Source organism: Podarcis melisellensis, assembly GCF_964234715.1.
Source record: "Podarcis melisellensis genome assembly, chromosome: 4".
In the NCBI taxonomy this organism is placed as follows: domain Eukaryota; kingdom Metazoa; phylum Chordata; class Lepidosauria; order Squamata; family Lacertidae; genus Podarcis; species Podarcis melisellensis.
The window spans coordinates 64359307-64387011 of NC_138531.1; the positions used below are offsets into that span (position 1 = coordinate 64359307).

At 44.5% G+C, this 27705-nt stretch overlaps 1 protein-coding gene across 2 annotated transcripts in view; it reads right to left on the reverse strand.

The window, feature by feature from the left end:
• The window catches only part of PTGFRN (prostaglandin F2 receptor inhibitor), a 77592-nt gene extending 70762 nt beyond the window's left edge, over positions 1 to 6830 (reverse strand). For both annotated transcript variants that reach the window (XM_081907864.1, XM_081907863.1), the window contains exon 1: positions 6714 to 6830. In XM_081907864.1, the coding sequence (XP_081763990.1) occupies positions 6714 to 6768 (55 nt within the window). In that variant the 5' untranslated portion in view covers positions 6769 to 6830. The remainder of the gene's footprint in view (positions 1 to 6713) is intronic.
• Positions 6831 to 27705: the final 20875 nt, after the last annotated feature.

A 27705-nucleotide genomic window follows, 5' to 3' on the forward strand; every position in this document is an offset into this window, starting at 1 on the left:
ATTTTTCAACAGTTCTTCACTTGCCAGATGTGCATAAAAGTTGTTTAATATCTTTGGATTTCATATTTCATGATTTTTGGGAAACTAAATAATATTTTATTGGCTTTAGACTTACTTGTCTATGTTTTGCATGAGTCTTTATTCCAATACATAGTTTAAGAAGAGATATGCTCTCCACATCCACATCCATATCCATCATTTCTCATTCATTAGCATTTTCCCAACTTCTTATTTAACAAACTGCCTCAGCTGCTTTCACTATAGCAATATGAAACTATTAAGGGCACTGTGTCCTTGGAGATATTAGCATGGAGTCACACTGGCATTTTATTTAATTTAAATCAATAATCAACTGAACCCACAAGGGCTCAGCAAAGATAGTGTTTAAGACAAACGATGATATCAACAAGGATATAGAAAATACAGAAAATTATATACTGCTAAATTAAGAATTTTTCCCCCTCTGTGGGAGTTCCAAGTACTTTTTGCAAACCACTTTGATGTGGTGGTGGTTGATTTTTACAATCAAGCAGTGTATACATTTTATGAATGAATGAATGAATGAATGAATGAATGAATGAATGAATGAATACTATCCCATAAGAAGCTGTTTTACTAGATGAGACCAAAATTCCCTTGAGACCAAAATTCCACTACCTCCAATACTGGTGAGCTATATATTTCCAGAAACTCACAGACAGGGAATGGAGATAATTGTCTTCTCTTGCTTGCACCAGCATCTAATACTCAAAGAAGCACACACCCTCTCAGAGTAATGGCTCTCTCAAGGCTAACAGCCATTAAGAGGCCAATCCTTCATAAATGTGTTTAATTTTCTAAAGCCATGTAAGCTAGTAGCCATTGCTGCATCTCATGGGAGAAAACGTATTTTGTTAAATACTCGTAGAAGTACTTTTGGCAAGTGTTTCAATTCAACTTCAACTGGCAACCCCAAGGTTACAGAATAGAAAAAGAACACTATCCATCATCTTGCCAACACAATTTTGTAAACCTCCATCATGTCCAACCATCTACAACACAGTCCAGAAAAAGGAGTCTAAAACACTTTAAACACTCTACAAATTTGTAGGCATTCTTTTCTTGAATGCTTCAGAATAGTAAACAGTATCCAAAAGTGGCACCATAGACAGCAGTCAGCCGCCAACAATTCTCTCTACGCTCTTAGTATTCAAGCTCATATTGTGAACTGTACATTCAAAAGTGTATTTGTTGCTCAAATGAGATAGGACTATTTTATCTGCTTCATGTGCATAAATAAGTTCTATAATTTGCAGCCTCAATATATATATTTTAAATATCAAAATGGAAATTCCGTGTGTATTCTGCTCAGACAGTTGTTACAAGCAGCAAGAAGGGACTACATCAATTTATCTGAAGTATGGATTTCACCTGTGTTTGGGAGGTTAGGGGAAGGGTAGTACTTCTGGTGGGGGACATGTCATGCTCCTTTCGAAGTTCACCTTGGGTCCCCACACTGCGCACAGCTCTCAGCTGGGGCTCCTAGAAGCTGTCAGCATGCAACAGTGGCCACACCCCAGGAAATGGCTTCAACTGGCTAGCTGATGGGCAGCTGATAGGTTTCAAATCCTCTGCGAGTTAGAAACTTCCCCTGCATGTGAAGACAAGCTCCGGCAGACTGAGCAGACAAGAGCAATAATGTGTGCAATGGCCAAGAGGGCGGTTTCTGCATGTGCTGTAGAGGGAAGTAAGGTGCTGATGGGCATCATCAACCTGGGAAGACAGCCCATCTAGGAGAAGGAAAACTTTGATCCTAAACCTCTGCTGGCTTGCGAGATATTTCAGGAGAAGAAAAGGCTACACAAATCCCGAGTTGAGTCCCTAAGGTGGTTGGACGGCACCTTGTACATCTCCTTCTGGCAACCTCTGCAGCCAAGCTGGTGACAAACATGTTGCTCTGCTCTCCACACATCAGAGTGGCCAAGAAAGGGGGTATTGTTGTCTGGGTAGCCCAGGACCTCCATACACCCTGCCTAGGCTTGCACCCCAGGGAGATCACATCGGTGCTGCTAACACAGTGGTTTGACTCTACCCCTGGAGGCATACTCCATTCCCTCTTGAGACAGATGGATGCCAACAACAGCAATGGTCAATAATGGGAAATAATTAGTGTGAAAAATATCTGCACCATCCACCTGGATGCAATCACTTTGCAGAGCCTTAAATTATTCTGAAATTTAGGAACAGAGGAGAAGAGCAAGAGCATGCAAAAAGTGGTTGATCTCAGTGAAGCAAGGCCGCACTGATCTCTCTTTTCATACCAAGTTGGGCAAACCCTACTCTTAAAAGTGCTGGATGACAGAGCAGAATTGTTTTTATTCTTTACCACAGAGGAATGAGGAAAATGTAATATCAGGTTGCTGGCAGTTGGAAAAGAACAGGTAACTCAGCACATATTAATTTCACCCTTTAATCCTTTCAAGCATCAGGACTTCCCCATATCTTTCCTCTGCATACTCATTTCTAGTATTGATCAGTGAAATAGCATATCTAATGGGCAAAGCCCTTTACACTCTCTCTTGCTTTGACTTTTTACCGTAATTGCATTGCAAAGAACACTGTTTCATGAGGTTCATGATTACAAGCAGACAAGCAACTAATTACTGGAAGCCTTTAACTGCAGGGTTTTGAATTAAACCTTGATTCAAATTACTAACTGTTGTAGCATCAAAGAAATCAAACAGCTGGAAATGCAAGCCATTGCAAACAATGGACATGAAATGAAGCTCTCTGAAAGATCCCTAATGCTAGCCAGGAACTGGAGATTAGACAGAAAAAGCAATGCAAGAACTTCTGAGGCATGGAAGACAAATATTGATTACCTGGGGATTTTGAATGTTGATTGGGAATGTTCTTGCTGTGGTACAACATGAGTCACCTGCTTTCCCTCAAGCCCTTTCCCACCAAAAGAAAGAAGCAGTTTTTTAATTAAATGGAACAGTTATCTTAATTAGGACTGGAAAGGCTGACATTTGCTCAGGTTACAGATCAAATACACACAACTTGCATAAGTACTTGCAAGGTGGCTTTCCACGTGGTTTGGCAAAAAACAGACCTACTTGTGGGTATTTAATTTTTTTCCTGCAGTTCTCATGCTGTTAACAGGTAAACTAAAGACTGAAGCACTCATGCTCAGAATGCAATGCCACATGCCATCAGCAGGTTCAGCCACCTTCCCAAAACATGTACCTCAACTGTTTCCCTATCAAACCATAGTTAGAAGACACGCTCTGTTGAAGGCAGAAATAGTGACGCATTTCCTTGTACACTTACTTGGTTTGGTAAATATATAACTACGGTAGGTAATTACCCCGATAGCAGGAAAGACCTTTGGTCATGTCCCCTATACATGCCATACCAAACCTCTGCAAATATATCAGCAAATTATTTCCCTAAACTTCAACCTTGATAGACGCAAGGCCTAACTACATATGCTTGACATTTTCTGATACAGGGAACCTCCCATTTACACGTGTTCCGAGGCACTGCACGCATCAGTGAAATTGTGTATTTTTGAAACACAAAAACCCCTAAAAACACCCTGTTCCACCCCTGCCCTATCCCTTTTTGTGGACATTTTGGTGACTTTTTGCATCACTTTCAGGTTCGGTGCAATGCATGCATGCACGGTCGTGCACATAATTGAACGCGCATAAATGGCAGGTTGCCTGTACCCTATTCACTCATATGAGGGAGACAGAATCAAACTCCCAACAAACTTGCCTCTCATTACCACTGTACAATCATGCAAAAATGAGAGTATTATTTTTTAAAATATTTGTCTACAGCCTTCTCTCTGTGGCCAACGTTAACACAAGGGCACTTTAAAACAAGTGATCTTCCATCAGCATTGTGGGCAGTGAAAAGGTAAAAAAAAAAAGAGCAAAGGACCCCATGACGGTTAAGTCCAGTCAATGGTTACCATGGGGTTGGGGCGCTCATCTCACTTTCAGGCTGAGGGAGCAGGTGTTTGTCCATAGACAGCTTTCCGGGTTATGTGGTCAGCATGACTAAACCGCTTCTGGGCAAAGGAACACTGTGATGGAAACAAGAGTGCATGGAAATGCTGTTTACCTTCCTGCCACAGGGATACCTATTTATCTACTTGCACTGGTGTGCTTTCAAACTGCTAGGTTGGCAGAAGCTGGGAGCTCACCCCGTCGCGTGGATTTGAACCGCTGACCTTCTGATCAGCAAGCCCAAGAGGCTCAGTGGTTTAGACCACATCGCCACCTACATCTCTACTGGGCAGTACCACATGCACAACTGAATGTTGGAACTAGCATTTTTATTATCACACTATATGTGATGACACCCAGGTCTGTTCATATCAGGACTAGTCTTATGTTTAGATCAAGAGGGACACACAGATTAAGGAAGAATGAACCTTCCTATACCTGCAATTTACCTGTCTGTAGTCTCTTCCCTCTACCACCTCCGCCTTGTGATTCTCACATAGCCCCTCTCACTTCCACTCTTGGAGGCCAGCTGGAGGAGTGAAATGGGGAGGGGAAAATAAACTGCAAGGAAGTAAGTTTAGCACTCAGATATGCATCCACGTGGCCCCTTTTCTCTAAAAAGGCAAGAAACCATTGGGTCCAACACCATTACTTTTTATCTTATTTGGACAAACTTGGGTCAACAAGCAAGTCTGCCACAAAACTAGTACATGTACACAGCCCTAGGCCATGAAGGGCAGATCTGTCTTCTTTGAACTAAACGGACAGGAACACCAGGTCCACTAAATATTTTAAGTTAAGGAATTTTTTTAACCAGTGTTCCCAACCTTGGGCCTCCAGCTGTTTTTGGACTACAACTCCCATCATCCCTCGCTAGCAAGACCAATGGTCAAGGATGATGGGAATTGTAGTCCAAAAACAGCTGGAGGCCCAAGGTTGGGGAACACTGATTTAAACCATTCATTTTATCTTAGAGGAGGGGGCTGGAGACATGAAAAATGGTGTGTCCAAATTATAATAAATCCAATATTTTGCATATGAAAATACCAAGAACTTCTGATTTGATGAAGATCTAAGGACTGAAGAAATGATTTTAGAAAACGAATAATCCTTAAGAGAAATGGTTCTTCCATTATGCACCCCAAGGCCTCCATTCCCATTACCCTCTGCTTAAGCCAATAAAATTATTGTAAACCTTGACATGTTAAACACTGAAGCTTTTCTATAAAACTTTACTGCATTGTATAACCGATATCTTATAGGTTAATTACAGAAGCTCTTCTCTTTAAGCTGTGATGCACTAGCAGTCTCATTTAAAAATCCCTCTACATTCTATATTTTCTAGGTTTTTTCACTCTCCCACACATGGTTCTTATTTTAAAATGTGTTGTTCTGAAGTGCTCCAAACACTAGAGCCCAAAAGCCAAGTATGGAACACTCCTAGTCTAGCACCGGAAAACACACCAGGGCAGCTGTTCCACAGAGTCTACAAACTTTTAGCAATTATAGATGTGCCATGCATTAATTAGTATGGTATATTCAGAACTCAAATTAACAACACTAAAATTAGCGCCAAAGCACTTCTGAACACCAGAACACCTCTGAATACCAGAACACACACACACACTCTCACACACACCCAATGCATGCAAAACTCTTTAATGCTAGTTCTTTAATGCTGCAAAGCTATGTGGGCAAATTTCAGCAGAAGCATGTTTCCATTAAACTAGGTGTCATAGCAAGAACTAGGAAGTGAAATCAATTGCTGGACGCGCAGGCATGGCAGCTTCCAAAATGAAAGAAGTGAATAAAATATACTGACGGAAACTGTGAAAGGTTTAATCTAAGCACCGTATATGAACAATGTAAGAAGACGCCTTTCCCCCAAATCATTAAAAGTACCAAAGCTTTAGACAGAGAAGTTCACAATGATTTAATGAACTCACACCTTAAAGGGCAGCCGCTAAAGCCAGCCATCCTATTCCCCCAAAGGTGACCATTCTCTATTCATGAGAAGACTAGATAGAAAGCTAGACCTCCCGCTACATTAAGGAAGGAATTGGACACAGAGTTTAGTTACCTCTGCTATGACAGAGAGATGAAGAAGAATACAAGAGTGGATCTGTTTCCAGTCTTTTAACACCCGCTTATAAAGTGGAGATTAAAGCTGCATTAATGTTTTTTTGAGGACATAAGAGGAATATGGCACTGGGGAGGAGGGGGTCTCATTTTTGGTTACGGAGTAGGGCTGCCTCCTCCAGTCAGAGAAATCACTTGGGACTCCAAAAGTGTGCCGGGTCGCTTCACTGGAGAGCTGGGTCCTGCACGGGTATGGGGGGGGGGGGAGAGACCTCCAAGCATGGGCAGAGTGCCTTCCTCCACTAACAATTTTTCCAGGCTTCAAAGGGTCACAACATGGCTCTCGAGCAAACAACCCTACAGTTCAACCCTTGATGATTTGATTTTAAAAAGGACAAAGAAAGACCAAAAAAAAAACCCAGGCACTGCTCACATCCCGCAACAGAGCTACATGCGAATAAGGAACGCCGCGTATCCAAAAGCCAGGTCAGGTCAGGATCCCCACCACCCGGGACGCGCTAACATCGCCCATCGTCTAGTGTCTCCCTCCCTTGCTCTCGCCCCCCACCCCCACTCGCACATCCCACCCCTCTTTTTCCCACCCACCCCCTCTCTCCCCAGGTTCCAAGGACTCACCAAACAGCGACAGGAGCAGCAGCAGAAGGGGCGCGTCCTCCCCTCGGTGCCCCATGCCTCTGCGTCCAGAATTGGGGGCGGGCAAGAAGCGCGCCGAGAGCCAGCCAGCCGGAGCCCCCCAAGTCGGTCAGCGAGCCAGCAGACCCTCAGCTAAAGTGGAGCCTCCAACAGGGGGTGGGGCCACAAAGCAATAACCCGAGTGCGAGGCAAAGCAGCGAGCAGCCCTCGCCCGCCTCTTCCCCGCTGGCTGGCTGGCTGGCTTGCCCTGGGAGCCGGCAGGAGCGAGGGAGCCGCCCGCCTCAGTCGCCGCCGTCGCCGCCGTCCCCCTCCTCAGCCCGGCCGCGCAGCCAACCACAGGGACAAACTTTCCCTGCCCCCGCCCCGCTCCCCCTCCCACAGGTGCCGAGGGAAGGCCGGCCCGGCCCCCACCCCCTTAAAGGGGAGGAGGAGGAGGAGGTGAAGCGGCTGCGCTCCCCGCCCGCCGGCAGCGGCTGCTAGTCCTCCGACGGCGCTGCCGAGGGATTCCCCGCGCCGCCTCAGCCCGGCCGAGGGAAGCCATCCACTAGTTCCATTGCATTGAACAACCAAGCAAGCTCCGCACCTCGCTCGGCACGCCCCGCACCCGGCGCGCGCTCTCCGTCGGTGCGCGGCGCTCGCCGCCAAATCCCGCCCCTTCCACTCTCCGTCTCGGCGCTGGGATCCCGAAAGGGGGAACAAAGTGCCGGCAACTAGAAAGCGAAGCCCTTCAAACCAGGCGGGAAGAAGAAAGAAGGCGGGGAGGGAGGGAGGAAGTTGGCCGCTCAGGCGGGTAAAGCGAGCAAAGAGGCTCAAAGGGGAAAATCGAGTAGCCCGAAATAGTCCCACACGTTGGAAGTGAGAAAGGCGAAGGGGCCTGTCAGCGTCGTGCGGAGGGTTTTATGGCTCGCAGCGCAATCCTAAAGTATATTTACTCCGGAGTCGGACTGGCCGGGTTTTGCTCCCAAGGAAGCGTGGGTTAGGTTTGCAGCCTTTGGCTTCGTACGCACGCTCGTTTGCAAAGTAAATTCAGTTGAAATGTAGGGGGAAAGGAAGTCCGATGGGAGATCGGGGACGTCTTTGGGCGCACGAGTCCCGTCCCCCTGCTTCTCCGCTTCAGGGGCCGTGTTTGGGCAATATGGGATTATGGGACACGCTGGGGATTACTGGTCAGAAAGGCAGACTCCACGGGAAGCGCTTCCCACTTGAGAAAGGGAGGTTTCTCGGCGCCACCTGCTTCCCAGTCGCAGCAAGAACGGCGAAAGGCCCTCCGCACCTTTTGCTCTAACGGCTTTAAATCCCTTCCCCTGGCGATGGGGGACGGAAAACAATAAAACTGATTTCTTCACAGCAAGACACACACCTATCAGAGAAAGGGGGGGGGTGGGCTTGATCACATAGGTGTTGGCATCCGACAGTCTCGAGAGACAATGGAGTGCGCCTCCAGGGGTGAAGTCAAACCGCTGCGTTAGTAGCACCAAAGTGGCCTCCCGGGATGCAAGGAACCTCTTCGATTTTTAAAGGCAATCCTTTCCTCAGATCACAAACATGCCTCGCAATATTTCAGTGGTGTTTTATGTTATCTCTTATAGTATCCTTCTGGGCTGGCTTCCTGGGTTATGATCTGGAAAGATGGGACTGGTCGTCTTATTAGGTGGTGCTGGGTTACTGCTATTCTGTCCCATGGTCACCAGCCACCAGGAATGCTGAGAAGTTCTGTCTTGTCCCCATTTCTGTTTAATTCCTACATTGGAATTCAATGTCAGCCATTCTTTGCTGGTTAAGTGTGGATAGTGTAATTATACAATGAAGTCAGTAGGTGGCACTAGATTTTGATACAGTGGTACCTCGGGTTACATATGCTTCAGGTTACATACTCCGCTAACCCAGAAATATTACCTCAGGTTAAGAACTTTGCTTCAGGATGAGAACAGAAATCGTGCTCCGGCGGCGCGGCAGCAGCAGGAGGCCCCATTAGCTAAAGTGGTGCTTCAGGTTAAGAACAGTTTCAGGTTAAGAACGGACCTCCAGAACGAATTAAGTACTTAACCCAAGGTACCACTGTACAGCGTATGGGTGGAATCAGGAGGATCCCAATGCTGTTCTTTGTTTGGACAGAGACAATAAAGTTATTGTCTAGTTTCTTTACTAGTGTGGCCTCTAAGCCTTCCATGACATTCTCTATGTCTTTTTTAAAAATGAAACCGAAGTGTTAATCTACAAGTGTTATCAATGTAATGGACAAAATGTCACTCCATTTAAGGAAAGTCAATTCTATTACCACCACATCTTCAGAGGCCTTCCAAAACACCTCCAGTATCATGAACATTAACAACCACTGGGAATGATAATCCACAATAAGGTACTTTTTACATCTAAAAGCTAGAGTCATTGCTCTTTCTATTTGAATGAGAAGGTAGGCTATGAACCCTCAAGAGGAATTTATGAAAACAGACCCAGAGCCAATATATGTTAAGAGTATGTCCTCTATTGTGTGATACTGTGCTTTCCTTTGTTGTAAAATATATTGGTATAATAACTGCCTTTTGCAATGCTCTTCAGCTGTTTAGATATTGATCTCCTCTTACCACACAATAAATGAGAGTTGTAGGTTTTGGCCTACAGCCTCAAACATTCTTGAATTCTAGGCGAGGCTATTTGCTTTTCAGATCAGGCAACTGATGCTGTTGATTTAATTACTGTGGGTGGTTGTTTGCTGTTTGAGTTTCATTTTTAATCCACAGGTTTGATGAAGGAAAGGTATGCTGGTTTAACACCACCTGGGGTCATCTGGAAAATAATTGTTACTGCTTCCTTGTTTCCCTGAACTGCTGTAAAAATACAAACCACAGCCCAAAAAGAATTCAATTTCAATATATTTCTGTTTTCCGGGGCATTTGTATGGCAAAACCTGCATGCTACTGCCTACATGTGAGCTGAGCTAGCCTTTGGAAGATAAAAATGGAGGCACATACATTCAAAAGATCGGTCTCAATGCATATAATTAAGGAGGTTAGATCTCTCTATGTGTGTAGCAAGCATTGGTGGTCCACTTCTAACTTAATTTCATTTTTGCCATCCTGGTGCCCTCCAGATGTTTTGAACTACAGCTCCAGCCAGCATGGCCATTGAAGGCTTCTCTACCTGGTTATTTCGAGGCTAAGAATTTATTGTGGGGGCAGGGTGTTCTAAACTTTTAAAATTACAGTTCCCTGAACCTGACACAACTATCACAGGAAGGGAGTCTGAGGAACTGAGACAAATAGTGGTGAAAAGAGGTGCAGTTCTAGACCGCAATGACAAAATAGGGTAAAGATAAAGGTAAAGGGACCCCTGACCATTAGGTCCAGTTGTGACCAACTCTGGGGTTGCTCATCTCGCTTTATTGGCCAAGGGAGCCGGCGTACAGCTTCCGGGTCATGTGGCCAGCATGACTAAGCCGCTTCTGGCCAACCAGAGCAGGACACGGAAACGCCATTTACCTTCCCACCAGAGCGGTACATGCTTTTGAACTGCTAGGTTGGCAGGAGCAGGGACCGAGCAATGGGAGCTCACCCCGTCGCAGGGATTCAAACCACCAACCTTCTGATCTGCAAGTCCTAGGTTTAACCCACAGCGCCATCCGCATCCCAAAATAGAAACAGACAAATCACCAGGTCCAGATAGCATCCACCTCAGAGTTCTTAAAGAATTCAAATGTCAAACTGCTGGTTTTCTAACAATAAAAAAAACTTGTCCCTAAAACTAGCCTCCATACCTGTGGATAGAAAAGTGGCCAATGTAAGTCTGATTTTTAAAAAGGTATCCGGCGATGGGATCCTGAAAATTGCAGGCAGCTTAGGAAAACAAATGGGCTGGCTGAGACTGATGGGAGCTATTTTCCAAAACTTAAGGACAGTACCAGGTTGGTGAGGACTGCTGCTTTATGTGGTTACTTCATGGGTGAGAGTTTGGGTGTGTAATTCTAATACAGTGAAACCTTGGTTCTTGAACGCCTTGGTACTAGAACATTTCAGCTCCCAAATGCCAAAAACCCAGAAGTAAGTGTTCCGGTTTTTTAATCTTTTCCAGAAGCCGAATGTCCAATGTGGCTGTCGGCTATTGTTTCCAGGGCACCTGCACCAAACAGAAGCCGTGCCTTGGTTTTTGAACATTTCGGAAGTCAAACAGACTTCTGGAACGGATTACATTCGAGAACCAAGGTATGTCTTAAATGTACTGGTATCTTGATATATGGTGGGAAAGCATATGGAATTTACATCCAGATAGGAATGTGCCAATCCCCTTTGAGAAATTGTGTTGCTCCTATTTAAATTGTTTTCCTGGTTTCACTTGGATGTTCTGCCTGCGGTGGAATCTCTGAATTCACTTCCAATGTGACTTCATGGAAATACAATTACAACCTAGGACATTGGAAATCACTATCTCTCACACACAGCAATCCCAGAAGTGTCATTTGAGGGGGGGGGGCGTCAAGTCAAGACAGTCCAATATTTAATTTTAATTCAAAAGGAATCCCAGCTGTCCTGAAAATACAAAGTTTGTGAACATATCAAGAACTTGCTCTTTATTCTCAGTCTCAACTTTCTATGCTAGGGTGGCCAACAAGGAGCCCTACAGATATTGCTGGACAACAACTCCCATCAGCCATGACCATTGGCCTTGCCAATTGGGGTTGATGGGAATTGGAGTCCAAAAGCATCTGGAGAGCATATTAGCTATTCCTGCTCTCTACACATTAGTGCTCAGCTCAGCAGCTCCCTCCAACACAAAGGTTGGCTCTCATTGCACAGCAAGCAACGTTGTGTCACTGGCTGCTGAATCCTAAGCAAGAGGGATGTACCTCCCTTTGTTAATTAGCCATAACTTCAACAGCAGTCTATATTTTGCCTGATCATCCCTGAGTAATGTTAGAGTTTTGTCACACCACTCTTCTGGATGGTAGTAGTTCTTGCTCAGCCCTCCCACTCCTGCCCAAGCAAATGCTGTTTCTTTCATCAAAACTCTGTGCCCTTCTCTGCAAACTGGCTAACACATACTCCTTCCGCAGAACAGCTATTCTTCTCTACCTGCAGCAGAACACCAAGAAACATCCTAGAACAGATAATTCGGTATGTCTATGAACACTTGGAAAAGGATACTATGATTACTAAGACCCAACATGTATTTATCAAAAACAAGTCACGCCAGACAAACCTCTCTCTTTTATATATATATATAGAGAGAGAGAGTTACAAGCTTGGTGGATCAGGGGAATGCTATGGGCATAGTGTATCTTGATTTCATAAGGCTTTTGAGAAAGTCCCCCATGATATTCTTGTGAGGAAGCTGGTAAAATGTAGGTTGGACAAGGTAACTGTTAGGTGGATTTGTAGCCACCCAATATGATCAAAAAGTCAGAAAATCAAGCCTTATGAGGAATACTTGAAGGAGCTAGGTATGTTTCACCTGGAAAAGAGGAGTTCAAATATTTGAATGGTTGTCACATGGAAGATGGAGCAAACTTTTTTTTCTGCTCTGGAGGGTAGGATAGCTTCAATAGCTTCAAGTTACAAGAAATAGCTTCAAGTTACAAGAAAGGAGATTCCGACTAAACCTCAGGAAGAACTTTCTGACAGTAAGAGCTGTTCAACAGTCATTGGAGGTTTTTAAGTTGGATGGCCATCTGTCATGCATGCTTTAGTTGAGATTCCTGCATTGCAGAGGGTTGGACTAGATGACCCTTGGGGTCCCTTCCAACTCTACAATTCTATGATTCTATAGTAGTAGCAGAAATTATTTGCCGCTTTCCACAAATAAGCCTCAAATCCATAAAACACACAAATCTTTTCATCATCAGAAAAAGGTGCCCCAAAAGGTAATCTGAACTACTATTAGATATATTCAGAGTTCATAGATATGTAGCTGTAAAACAGAGGTACCTTATAGCTACAACACAATGGCACTGCACTCAGTTTACACAAAAGTCAATTACTTTTCCAGATACTAAACAGTGAAAAATCAAGCCTATTGTGTTTTTCCCCTCTCTCTTTATTTGAAAGATGCTGAAATCAGAGGCTGTTTCACAGATCATGCAGATATAGCTAGTGAAGAGACGGGATTTCTTTTGCAGTTTTGCTCCTTTTTGCATGCTTCAAGTCCTCCATTTGCATGTTGCTTATTCTTGCCTTATTTTTGATGGACTGATACACCGATTGATTTAGGCCATTTTCCCCACAATTTCCATTTTGTAGCAATTTAAGCTTTCATCTGAGGTGTCAGATTTAAGTCAAAGACTTCCTAAAAAAACCATAAAGCAGTCAAGTACCTTTTCCCATTAAAAAAAAACCACCATATTTATTTATGAGGTTCACAGTAAATGTGTGATCAATGGTTTGTTTCAATGGGGAGTATCCAATTTGACTTTCATGTATGATCGTTAGATACTGTTTTATTGTTTTGTTGCTGCTGCAGCAGATTTATTTAGTTACATTTCCACGAGCACCTCTGTTAATTGCTGGCCCAAAGAAATCTCCCGTTTTCTGCAGCAGGATAATGAGTTACTTCAGGCATAACTCAGGAGAGTGTCCAGAATAAAGAATTAGCTGAAAGGATATGTGTGTGCACTCGCAGTTTATGACCCTGAAATTTAGATATAAACGGGGTCCCCAAAGCACTTCCCAGAGAAACCATGAGACCCACACGCCTAAGTTTTCTTTGGATGCAGGCCTGGCCACAGCTGTCAGCCAGGTTGGGCACTGACTGAGGGCTCCAGGGGCTTGGAGTGGCTCAATTCTGGTCCAGCCTGGTGGCTTCATCATTCACCTTCCTCTGGATGCTTTTCAGTAGTGGGCAGCAGTGCCACTTTGGAACAGCAGCCAAGCTCAACTCCTATCTGCGGTGGCCTCCCAACATTCTAAGGTGACCCAAATGTGATGCCCTGTCCCTTTAGATCTATGACATGTATCCAGGTAGTGAAGGAGCACTGATGAATCAGACCAAAGACCTATCTAGTCCAGCATTCTTCTTTTACAGAGCAGATGCCTACCAGAACCCTGGAAGCAGGAAATGAGCACAATAGCCCTCACCCCGCACACGTTCCCCACAGCTGCCCTTGAGCCTGGTTCAGAAGCTCCATCTGGTGCAAAATGCAGTGGGCCAGACTGCTGATGGGGGCATCTGGCAATATGTGACACAATTGTTTAAGCAGATGCCACTGGCTGCCCATCCACTACTGAGCAAAGTTCAAGGTCTTTGTATTTATTTGCGAAACCCTGAACTACTTAGGTCCAGGGTACCTTAAGGACAGCTTGAACCTTATATCCCAAGTCAGTCCCTGAGATCTTCTGCAGGAGCATCACTGGTCATTCTCCAAGCTTGCAAGGCTCGCCTGGTAGCAACAAGAAACAGATCCTTTCATGTCATCAGCCCAATATTGTGGGACACCCTTGCCAACAAAGATTCACCGGGCGCCTTCTGTTTCAATTTTTAAGCTCCTGCTGGAAACTTTTCTATTCCATCAGGACTATGCAGGCAATTTAGAATGTACGTTTCCACAATAGCTGATGCCTGTTTTTAACGTTTTATATGGATTTAATTGTAGGGCTTTATGTACTGTCCTTGTAAACCACTTTGATATTCTTTATGAATAGCTGTATATATTCTTTATGAATAGCTGTATATAATAATCACATTCAATACTCGACCACTGTGCATACTTTTAAAAACCTCTGTCATGTCCTTGTTTTTCATATTGTCCTAAATTAAAAAGCTCCAGATATTATAAGAGAGTTCATTGCTCCAGCTCCACCATTGTTTTGGTTGCCTTCTTCTGGATGTTATTCAGCTCTACGGTGTTTATTTTGGCCACAATCAGAACTTCACACAATCTTCCAATTGTGTGCGCATCATATATTTGTATAAGAGCATTGTGAAATTGAGAGTTTTAATTTCAGTCCTGCTCCTAATGAACCCTGTCATAGCATTCACCTTGATCCTAAGATCTCTTTCCTTGTCATTCACTGTCAATTCAGACCCTATTAGCATTTATGTGCAATTATTATAGCAAGGTTCCTGAACGTGTCCAACTGGCTGAACTACCTAAGGAGGAATGAGCCATATTTAAATCACAGCCAGACAATTTCTTGTGTTACTATTACCTCCATGGAAATTAATCGAGTACTTGCAGCATCTTCCCAGCTTGTGTGCTTGCAAAAGGAAGAACACTTTTATCACACTTCATATATTTTTATATATTTACTTCCTTACTATATTTATTTATATAAGGCCACCCAATATCACTGCTCTTCAGGCACATTACAAACAGAAAATGCTAAAATGCAGTTAAAATAAGTATGGCATAAAATTGCAACCTAAAAATGTGCAGCAGAAAGAAAAATAAAACCAGATAACTGAAAAACTAGGCAGCACATAAATACTGGCTGAAAATGGTAAATCATGGCTTAAACAAAAGCTGAGAGAATAAAAAAGGCTTTCTTGGTGTGGGAATGGTGATAAGGAACACAGCAGATAAGCTGCTCTGGGGAGGACATTTCATAAACAGTGTCACTGGTTAAAAGGCCATTTCGCAAAAAATCAGCCATCTCCCTTCACTTGGTGGGGCACCCAAATCAAGGCATCTGAACATGGTACTTCAAGAATCCTGGTACCAAGCTGTTTAGAACTTTAACAGTTAAAATCTTGACTTGAAATTATAAATGGATTGGAGACCGGTGCAGTAGGTAAAGCAAAGGAATGAAATTATTAAGTCATCCAGTCAGCAGTCTTAATGCTCAGTTTTGTATTACCTATGTTTCTAGCCTATTCTCAAAGGCAGCCCTGCATACTTGCCTGGACTACTGGCTTGTGGCACTGCCCTTGAAGACTGCCTAGAAACTGCACTTAGTGCATAATGTGGCTGCTAGGTTGGTGAATGGGGCAGCCCAAAGCAAGCATCTGTTGCCATTCCTGAAAATGCTACACTGGCTGCCAGCCAAGTACTGGGCCCAATTCAAGGTGCAGGTAAAGGTAAAGGGACCCCTGACCATTAGGTCCAGTTGTGACCAACTTTGGGGTTGTGGTGCTCATCTCGCTTTGTTGGCTGAGGGAGCTGGCGTACACCTTCTGGGTCTTGTGGCCAGCATGACTAAGCCGCTTCTGGCAAACCAGAGCAGCACATGGAAACGCTGTTTACCTTCCCGCCGGAGCGGTACCTATTTATCTACTTGCACTTTGACATGCTTTCGAACTGCTAAATTGGCAGGAGCAGGGACTGAGCAACGGGAGCTCACCCTGTCGCGGGGATTTGAACCGCTGACCTTCAGATCAGCAAGTTCTAGGCTCTGTGGTTTAACCCACAGCACCACCCGCGTCCCAAGGTGCTAGTACTAGTATACGAAGTTCTAAATGACTTGGGGCCCAGCTACATAAAAAGCTTCCCCAATACTGACCATCTCATGCACTAAATCAACAGAGGAAGCCCTCCATGGTGAAGTGTGTCTGCCTCCCTCATTATTAACATTCAAGAGGAATTTAAAAACATTCCTGTTCACACAGATATCTGATGGTTGAATGATACTGACCCTGGCAACCTTGAAGTTATTGGCTATAGGTGTGCGTGATTGGTTTTTTTTGTTTTTTTTTAAATGTTCTTCAATTTATTTTATTTTATTTTATTTTTTGCTATTTTGTTGTTTGCAATCCCTCCCAGAGGAGGAGCAGAAAAGAATTTTTTAATAATAATAATAATAACAATAACCACATTGCCATAATTTCTTACGTGCAGATTGATTTCCATGTAGGGAATTGTTATTATTAAGAAGCTGCTGCCATGCATCACAAGAACTGCGCTCCTAAGTTGCAAAGTGCCCAGAGCAGCACAGAGGGTAAGTCTGGATGATTATTATGCTGCCATCACAAAACTTCTCCTTTATACTCCGGCAGCCCTGGGGACCTGGGGGAAAGGAGTGGGCAAAGTTTATTAGAATCTGTGAACAGCCCACTGACTTTGCAAAGCCAGCCTAAAGCTCCTTTGAAGCATAAATCAAGAGAAAAGACGGCCTCTTAAGAGGATGGATGTTGAACTTGGAATAACGAAATATTTATTTAAAGATTCAGCCTCACTGCAGAAAATAAAAGAGGACATAAACACTGAACACTCTATACGCACTGTCTCTAGCAAAGCAGATACTTTCAGCTAGGTTGTCACTCCTTTAATTTATGTCCAAGTAGTTACATTCTCACACTAAAAAGTCATGGGTATTTTTTTTGTGTCCCTGAAAGCAAGACAGATGCTAACGCCAATATGGATCTGCCACACTGACTGGGCCAACTTTTCCGCTTTTCCGCTTGAAATGGCTTTAAAGTATAGATCAGATTTACTTCTAGACTCCTGCTGCTGTTTTGCATTTTATAACTGATGTTTGCTCAGACATTTTCCCAGGTTAATGACCCCAGCTTTGCAAAATGTAAGCCCTCCTGTAGACAGCCACCCTAGCATGAGTTGGAAAGCTGCAAGGAATTGATTTTTCATGCCTGTGGCCTTCATTCCCCAAAACTGGATAAGCTCCTATAAGGAGAAAAAAGAAATGAGGTTCACTTTTATATTGCAGATATCATCAGAGTATCTGGGAGAAGCAGGGCCAGCCCTACCATTAAGCAGAGTGAGAAAGCTGCCTCAGGCAACAGACGCTGCAGGGTGGGAAGTAATGCCAAGGTGTCAGAAGACAGAGCTGTGGGTGCCATGTGACTTGCTCTGTGCCCCTAACCTAGCCTACTGCCTTCAGCTGTGGTCAATAACTCTGCCCCATTTCCATTGCTGAAGGACAATTCCACAACCCATCCTGCCAGCTTCTGCACATGAAATTGGTGGTGGGATAGAGAAAAATCTTGCCCTTCACCTCAGTCAACAAAATGCCTTGGACATCCCCAAGGAGAGGATTTCCACAAACATGCCAGAGACGAAAGATTTGCATTTGAAAGACCAATGCCAGGCATTGGTCCACAGCCTGTGAGATCTCAAACAAGTTTATAAAAGTGTATGCACCGTAGTTTCATATATCTTACAAAAACAAGATATTTTAAACTGAGGTGACTTACAGATTTGTCATATTAATGTGTGAAGCTCCCCTCAGAGACAAAGGCCAGGTAAGCTGCCAAGTAAAACAATTTGCAAGCTCCCTCTCTCCAGGGGCGGCCCATCCTGTTTAGCTGTCTGTATGGAAAGATTTTTCTGGGGCTCAATCCTGCTCAAATGTCCTCATTCCTTCTGAGAGTCATGATATGCAGTGAGATGATCTTGGGCCGTGAGTTTCACATTATTCTTCCAGAATGCCACCTCCAGTGGGTTTATCATTCTTATCAACTCTGGTTGTTTTGCCCAATGTTTGGGGTGGGGTCATATCACTAGGCTCCCTAATGGCCTCTTGCTCTGGGAAGTCTCTGTGGCAAACACAGGCCCTTTGTTGTCATCAAACAAAGAAGAGTCCACTCAACAGGGTCTTGCTTGGTTCCGATAGCTACCCACTTTCTTCATGCTGGAGCTGTCCATACAATCATTCCTGATAAGGAAGCTACAAAAGTGTAGAGAGAGCTCTTGATCTAGGGAGCTGGACAACTGCAGTGTGCCTTGTCAACACTTATCTAGCACCCACGTTCATGTATGCAAGCCCAGATCTTGCACCTGTATATTCTGCACCCAAGTCTGATTTTCTCTCTCTCTCAGACTGCTTCAGTTCTGAGGCTGATCCTAAATATGCCTACCTGGAACAACCAATGTTGAGTTCATTGTGAATTACTTCCTAGAAAGCTAGTGTTATGAGGTGGGTCTTTTGGGGGGGTGGAAGTAGGCTGTATGAAAGATCCTTCTAACACCTGGATCCCGCAAACGTTCAAATATTAAGCCAAGCTACTTCCCGATTTTGAGACGATCGCCTGGGTGACAGGTCATTATGGAGAACAAAGGAAGATGGTCTGTGTGAGAGCATACCTCTGTGTCAGGTGGGGCTCCTCCCTCAACAGATATAGCGGAGTTTATAGAGTAGAGTTTGCAGTGATGTGAGTTAGAAGCAATGCAGCAATCTGGAGAGAGAGAGCAACACTTGAGGGCAGCGTTTGATTTCCCTGGTTAGGTGGCTAGGACCTCTGGAATTTCATACCGCTTGGAGACTGAGGTGGCATGCAACCATACATATGGCAGCTCTAATTCCATGTGTGTGTTTTTTTTTCTCTTTGCATTCCCCAGTTGTGATTTAGCAAGCATTACCTGATACAGAAACGCACTGCTATGCCTTTTTAAATGGGAAACGTAGGAAGCTGCCTTGGTTCCCCTAGCTCAGTATTGTGTCTCCATTTACCAACAATATTTCTCCAGGGGTCTTTCCCAACCATGCTGGAGATTAGACCTAGGACTTTTGCATGTAAATCAGAACCTCTACTGCTGAGCTATAACCCATCTTCGAGTATGTCATTGTTTTTATACTGCCAGTTCTGTGAAGAATTTAGTGATTCGTTTAGGTAAGAGGCCAGTAGGACAGAAAGAGGCACAGTAAAGACCATGCAAGGAACTAACAGCTTGCCGTCATCATAGCTAAGCTTGTCATCATTATAGACATGGAGCATTCAAACATATCTCTACTGAACTGTCCAAGATAAGGCTATCTTGGCATTTGATGAAAAGAGTGAAGGAATCCTGTGGTTTTTCTTGCCGAGAATTTGCTTGGCCTGTTAATGTGAATGAAAAATGCATTCCGATGGACTCCAGTAAATGATGTGTGGTATATTACTGAGACACTTTCCCAGAGGTATCCAGGTCATGGAATAAAAATACATTTATAGGAAACTACCCATTGAAAATGGCCAGTTACATTGTTTACTTTAGCCGGAGACTGAAGCTCCTATCATTCACAGCTGTAATTTACTAAACCAGATTTATGCCCACAGTGAGGATGTATATGTATGTGTGTATATACACATAACTGCATTTGGTAATGTAGGGTGCATTTTGTTGTGTATGTCATAAGCCACACTGTAAAGACTTTATCTTTAAAAGTAGGTTATAAATCTATTATATAAGTGCACAAGGAGGGAAGAAAAACCCTCACAAATTCAGGACAATGAATAAGGAACTAAAGAGTTATTAAGGATTAGAATATCATGGTGCCAAGTTTCTGAAATGCAGTCTAGAACTGGAATATGTGCACTAGCCACTAACTGGATTTTTTCTGTGCTCTCCCACAAAATTTCTGTGTGTGTACACACACACACACACACACACACACACACACGAGTGCTAATAGCAGTTGTTTAATAAAAAGAGCTATCCTATCAGATAGGATATCATTTCACAACAAGCAGCTTTGCCTTTGGAGCAAGAATATTGGGCTAACTTGAATTAAACAAGAATTCATAGATACCACCACAGTCTGAGCTGACCAAAGAAGCACCTTTATCAGGCTCAGGGAACAAATGGAATGCCTTTTAACCAAGCTACTCTGGTTTGCCAGAAGCAGCTTAGTCATGCTGGCCATATGATCCGGAAGCTGTACGCCGGCTCCCTCGGCCAATAAAGCGAGATGAGCGCTGCAAGCCCAGAGTCGTCCATGACTAGACCTAATGGTCAGGGGTCCCTTTACTTTAATCCAAACGAAGCATAATTTTTAAATTTCAGGACATGTAAGAAGAGCTAGTAATTCACAATGAAGGTGAAGGAACTAGGTGCTTAAATTATATTATATTATATTATATTATATTATATTATATTATATTATATTTATATTATATATGTAATTGAATTTAAGTCCAGTGGTTAATGAACATAACAACCAGCCATTGTGCACGTTCCCCAGGCCTCCTGGATAATGTGCACATAATCTGTCCATGAAGGGGAAGTTTGCACATTTTCCCAACCAGCCATCAAGAACGTGCATATATTGAGAGAATTATGTACATTCTCAGGTCATTGTGCATAATCTCCAACAGACCTTGGGATATTTGCATATCTCATTTGAATTTTATATGTCCTCCAGCCGTCGTACAGAATCTCTTATCACGTCTTGGGAAATGCCCTTTTCTTACCTGTATTTTGTACATCCTTCTGGTAATAGTCACATTCTCAGGCCATTATTCCATCTCCAATAAACATGCCTTCCTCCCTCAGCATCTCTAGTTCAGATTTGTGCAATCTTTACACATACAGAGAGAGCTGGGCTGCTTCTGTCCCACAGTGTGATATTCCAGGGGCCACAACATACCTCACCACTTATCAGCAGGAGAAAGGGGGGAAACTTCTTTCTGCAGTCCTGCTTCCTTTTCAGAACTCTTAGCTGTTCCCCAGTCAGCTGAGCAGCACAAGGGGAAATGCACCTTCTCCATGGCCTGTTTGGTATTGACAGGAAATGTGCACACTTCTCTCTTCATGGATAAATGATGTGCACATTCTCCATGAGGCCTGGGGAATGTGCACAATGATTGATTGTTCTACACACTGACTGCTCAATTTCTCCTTAACGTATAAACACACACGCTTAATAATTTATTTTTAAAAATTTATGTATCTACCACCCACTCACAGAAAACATCAAGACGGTGTAGAACTCTATATGCCAAAACCATAAAACATAAGCTACGTAAGAACAATACAAAGTGATCATAAAAATGAGTGCCTCATCTTGAAAAAGATGGGAACAACTTGAATAGGCCTGTCAGGATAACATATAATCAAAAGACAACTGAAAGTTAGCAGCAAGGGTGCCTGCCAACCTCTGCTGAAATATATTTATATTTATAAATATGAAACAACTCAAGGACCTGCTTGCACTGTGGGGAGAAGGAGGAGAAGTTACCACGTAATATGAAAAGTGTGTCAGCAGGAGTTCCCCATAGAACCACCGTATGATCCAATCAGGGAGAGTGTCAAGCTGTCACTTGTTTCCCGCACTGAGGGACCAGCTCCAAGCTGTCTCACCATGCAATTTTATGGGGTGATTGTGACATTGATACGCAATTATCCGAAAAGAGGGGCACTGTTTGAAAGCACCCTAATAGAGCTTATTGCACCCCCCTCCCCGACGGTTCCCCTAAGTACAGTGACAGAATCTCAACCAAGAAGTTTATCCTGTACATTGTCATTCTCCTTCTCTCTTTTTGGGATGACAAGTTAGATAGTTATCCGCCTGGCAGGAAAATGGGTCACATTGTCTCCATGTATACATTGCCAATGGGTGTGTAATAACAAGCCACCGCAGGGTGCCTTGCTGATCAACTGATTGGCCTGTAACCTTTGCATATCTCTGTGCTTGGTGCATCTTTCCAGGACCTTTTTCTGATTGTCCTGATGAATTTTCAGGAAGACCATTCATGTGACAATTTTTCACCTAAAGCACCACTGATACATAGGCCCAGATTTGCTTCAGCTGGGGGATTCTGCTAGCCTATCTGATTCTACCAGGTGCCTTTGTAAATCATTAATTCTTGGCAATTATCACATTAACAACAGGTAATGACCTTCAAGTAAGCCAGCTGGCAGATCTTAAAGTGCGCTTGATGACCAGTCTCAGTTTCAAAGAGTTCAGAAGATCAGTTTTCTCCCCCAGCTGTAGGGGTGAAATGGTGACTGCAACAAAAGGGCTCTCTCTCTCTCTCTCTCTCTCTCTCTCTCTCTCTCTCTCTCTGTGTGTGTGTGTGTGTTTTGCTCTACCCTGTACACATACATTCACATATACAAGCACATCTGGGGACCACATATATATAGAAGTGCTAGCTAAAAAAGAAAAACAGCAGAAGCAATACAGGAAGAGGCAGCATCTAAGTGTGCCTTCATGTTGTTTTAATGGTTTTCAGAAAGGCATGTGTTGTATATAGGTTATCTTTAAAGTCCTTGATTTCAAGAAGGGTAAGAATTAATTGCATGTTAATAAACAAGCCCATATTTTGACAGACTTAGAAATTAGTAAATGCAGAGGTGTAGGAACCGTTCTTTGGATTATTAAAATGGTTTAAGTTGGTTTAGATACTAGCTATAGACAGGTTGTCATCCCTTTGTTTCAAGAAACAATGAAGTGTGCCTCCAGGGCAGGGAGTAAAACCATTATGTTAGTAGAACCAAAGTGACCTCCCCTGGGCAGTGTGTATAGAAGTGCTGGGCTGCGTGCGCAGATGACAAGATCCCCATCTTCGCCTCTATGATGTGGTCCAAAGGAAGCTTGGCTGCAGGAGTTGCGAGGAGGAGGAGGAGGAGGAGAAGAAGAAGAAGAAGAAGAGGAAGAGTTTGGATTTGATATCCCGCTTTATCACTACCCGAAGGAGTCTCAAAGCGGCTAACAATCTCCTTTCCCTTCCTCTCCCACAACAAACACTCTGTGAGGTGAGTGGGGCTGAGAGACTTCAGAGAAGTGTGACTGGCCCAAGGTCACCCAGCAGCTGCATGTGGAGGAGTGGGGATGTGAACCCGGTTCCCCAGATTACGAGTCTATCGCTCTTAACCACTACACCACACTGGCTCTCTGGCATACAAGGTGCCATCCAACCATCTTAGGGACTCCACTTCATATTTGTGGAGGCTTTACTCCACTCAGGTGGTGCTGTGATCTAAACCACAGAGCCTAGGGCTTGCCAGTCAGAAAGTCGTGGTTCGAATCCCCGTGACTGGGTGAGCTCCCGTTGCTCGGTCCCAGCTCTTGCCAACCTAGCAGTTCAAAAACATGTCAAAGTGCAAGTAGATAAATAGGTACCGCTCCAGCGGGAAGGTAAACGCGTTTCCGTGCACTGCTCTGGTTCGCCAGAAGCAGCTTAGTCATGCTGGCCACATGACCCGGAAGCTGTATGCCGGCTCCCTCGGCCAGTAAAGCGAGATGAGTGCCGCAACCCCAGAGTCGTCCACGACTGAACCTAATGGTCAGGGGTCCCTTTACCTTTACCTTTACAGTGGTGCCTCGCAAGACGAAATTAATTCGTTCCGCAAGTCTCTTCGTCTTGCGAGTTTTTCGTCTTGCGATGCACGGTTTTCCATAGGAATGCATTGAAAATCAATTAATGCGTTCCTATGGAAACCGCCTTCCCCCGAACTCTTCTGGCAGGCGGCATTTTAAAATCGCCCGGGACAGCGGAGGACTTCTCCGCTGTCCGGGGCGATTTAAAAGCCCCTGGGAAGGCAGGCAGGGGGGACAAAGACTTTTGCCCCCCGCCTGCCTTCAGAAGAGGTCCAGGACAGGCTTCGCAGACCTCTCCGCAAGCAGCGGGAGCGCTCCTTGCGGAGAGTTGCCAGCGCGCCCAGGCTTCGCGGCCCCGCCGCCCGGCTTCGGGACATCGTTCCGAAGCCGGGCGGCGGGGGGGAGGCTTTCCCGCCCCGAAGCTGGGCGGCGGGGGGAGGCTTTCCCGCCCCGCCGCCCAGCTTCGGGACATCGTTCCGATGCCGGGCGGCGGGGGGAGGCTTTCCCGCCCGCCGCCCGGCATCGGGACGATGCCCCGAAGCCGGGCGGCGGGGGGAGGCGTTCCCGCCCCGCCGCCCGGCTTCGGGACATCGTTCCGATGCCGGGCGGCGGGGGGAGGCTTTCCCGCCCCGCCGCCCGGCATCGGGGCATCCTTCCGAAGCCCGGCGGCGGGAGGAGGTGTCCCCGCCCCGCCGCCAGGCTTCGGAGGAGGTCCGAGGACAGCGGGGAAGACGCACTGCGCTTCCCCACTGTCCCGGAGATTTCCCTATGGGCTGTCGTCTTGCGAAGCAAGCCCATAGGGAAATTCATCTTGCGACGCGCCTCCAAAACGGAAAACCCTTTCGTCTAGCGGGTTTTCCGTCTTGCGAGGCATTCGTCTTGCGAGGTACCACTGTACTCCTTAGCCTTTTCTTCTGAAGATATCCTGCAAGGCAGTAGAGGTTCAGGATCTGAGCTTTCCTTCTCCTAGATGGACCACATGACCTTAGAGTGGTGCTGTGCAATGCCGGCTCAATGACCAATAAGACCAGTATCATCAATGACATAATCATGGGTGGAGGAATTGACCTGGCATGTGTAACAGAGACGTAGTTGGACACAATAGCTGGGCCTGTTCTTGCCACTGCTTGTTCACTGCTTCTCTTACACACCACAGCCTAGTTTTGCAGTGATTTTTAAAGAAGTCCTAGTTTTCACTAGGTGTCCTATTAGGGAGACCCAACCTTCTGAATGTATGTTCTGGAAGCTGGGCAATAGGGGCAGTGCAGGATTCCTATTGAGGTACCGACCTCCCTGCCCTCCCTACCGACCAAGCATTCCCTGCCCAAGCTGCTTCAGGTCATGTCAGATGAACCACTTGAAAATTGCTGAAAATTGCACTGAGTGGTTTTTCTGCTTATAGCAACTGCAATGCTCTGTGCTAGATGTTGTGTACTTTTTAATTGTGTTCTTATTGCTTTTTTATTTCTTATATATTGTATTTTATTCCAATTTGAATTCCATGGAATTCAAATTGTAACACAATAAAATACAATGTAAGGAATAAATGAAGCAATAAAAACACAGTTAAAAATCAGTATGAATGTTTAATGCGATGGATGTTCTGCTTCCTCTCTCCAGCCACATATCTACAGAAATGCCACAGAGTTCCTGAATGAAGTGCACACACCACAGCTTGGGTACCCCTGATTTAAATTATGTCATAATGGGGCATATGGGCTGTCTCATTAACAAAAGGGCCCTCTAGGAAAGGAAGTATCTAGCTTACCTAGGGAGAGGAATCTGTAAAGTAAGATTGGACTCGTGGTGAAGACATGAATGGGAATTTTCATGACATGAAAGTGAAATGGGAAGGTAACAATAGCTGTGGAAAAGCTGTGGTAAGTGACATGCAGTGTGATCATTTTCCTAACTTAAATTTAGAAGGGGAAAAAGGTCTAATGGTACACTATGGGGCATGTGCTATTCCACATATTTGATAATGCATTAAATTTTATTGAAACAAATGCATGTAAACACAGTATATCTGCAAAGCAAAACTACTGAAAAAGGAGATTCAACAGACGTGAAGAAAAATTACTCTCATTAATGTGCACGTCACAGATGTGAAACTTTTCTAACTACGTTCTAGTGCCTGCATGTAACACTAAAGCATAGATTAGTACTACATATGAACCAATGTAATGAAGTGAGGAATCCTAGCAGAGTTTCCTCAGATGTGGGGGGGGGGCAAGGAAATAACAATGATTAATTGCCCATCATTTCTTCTGAGACCATGGGATATTTTGCACTGGTCTACCTTAGAGCTGTCCACAACTAGGATTGGGTTTGGTTTTTTTTACTTCTGTCAGATGGGTTTGGAAAGGTCATTCTGCCGTAAACAGAATACGGCTATTCTGTGGACAAGGAATGGTGCTCTCATTCAATAAAATGTTTGAAGGGGTTAAATGTGTCATCATCCTAGAGAGAATTTTTGGCATAATGGTCTTTTACAGAGCCAGAAAGGAAGATCAGGAATTCATACAGAGGCATTTGCATCTGAGATGGAGTAATATAAACCCTCAGGATATTGGCCGGTCTTTCTCTGCTCTAGAGGATACTGTCCCTTCCTTTATTGGAAAGCTCTTGCTACAAGGTTATCGCAGCTCCCTCTCTGGAAGTAGAGGGGTCTCCGCTTTCATTTCATAGGGAGAAGGCTGGAACGCGTTCTGCTTCATGAGGCAGCTTTCCATTGGAAGATTTGCTCTAAGGCATGTTCATGAAATGATCCACTGGATGCTGCAAAGCTGAAAACAAAGAGGAGGACGCATCTGCAATTACACATATAAATGTGTAAGTAACGAAATAGAGATTATCTCCGTTTCCATGGCAATCATTCTCTCAAAACAGCTGGATTGGCAGTTAAGAGGAATAGCTCCGAAAACTTAGGAAATAAAGGTCTTGTAATTGCATGAACTGATAAATAAGAAAAAGACATAGAGTTGCAGAGTTGAAAGAGATCTCAGGAGGTCATCCAGTCCAGCCCTCTGCTCAGTGCAAAAATCTGCAAATCAAGATGCAACCATCCCTGGCAGGCAGCCATCCAGCCTCTGATTCAACACCTCCAGCAAAGAAAAGCCCAACCCCTCCCAAGGCAAATCTGTTCCAGTGTCAAATAACCCTTATTGTCAGGAAGCTTCTCCTAATGTTCCAGCAAAATCTGCTTCCCTGTCGTTTCCACCCATTGGTTCTAGTCCTGCTCTCTGTGGCAAGAGAGGACAGGTCTGCTCCATCATCTACAGATATTTGAAGGCAGCTGTGAGGTCTCTGCATTGTCTTCTCTTCTTTTCCTGCCCACGCCTCAGGCCCATATGCAGATTGCTCCATGTCATATTCAGATTCTGTGCCCCTGTCCTGTCACAAGCTAGGCCATGTGGCTTGACATTGACATTCATACACCCAGAAAGACAAGCCTAAAGTCCTCTACAAGCTCCTGGGCAGGTTGAATGTATTCCTCTGATTTCCTTCAAGATATTACAACAGGCTTCCTCAACCTTGACCCTCCAGATGTTTTGAGACTACAGTTCCCATCATCCCTGACCACTGGTCCTGCTAGCTAGGGATCATGGGAGTTGTAGGCCAAAAACATCTGGAGGGCCGAGGCTGAGGAAGCCTGTGTTACAGTGTGCTCAAATAACTTTTTTTTTAAAAAAGCAAAACATCCAGAAACACATGGTCTAGTCTATATAAGCTGATTTTACCTAGTGTGCCCCTGAAAAGAAACCAGCAGCGTGTTTCTGTGACTCTGCTAACATTATTTCCTAACAAGTAGAGAACGATTCTACAGTAACAGAAAATAATCCCCCCAAAAGGAAGTCTGCCTGTTGTGAAAGCAGCCCATGCTGCCTTATGTGATATTGAACTCCGCCATTCCTTACCCTGTTTGTTTGTTTGTTTGTTTGGTGATTGTGGTTCCCGTGATCAAGAAGAGAAGAGTTTGGATTTGATATCCTGCTTTATCACTACCCAAAAGAGTCCCAAAGCAGCTAACATTCTCTTTTCCCTTCCTTCCCCACAACAAATACTCTGTGGGG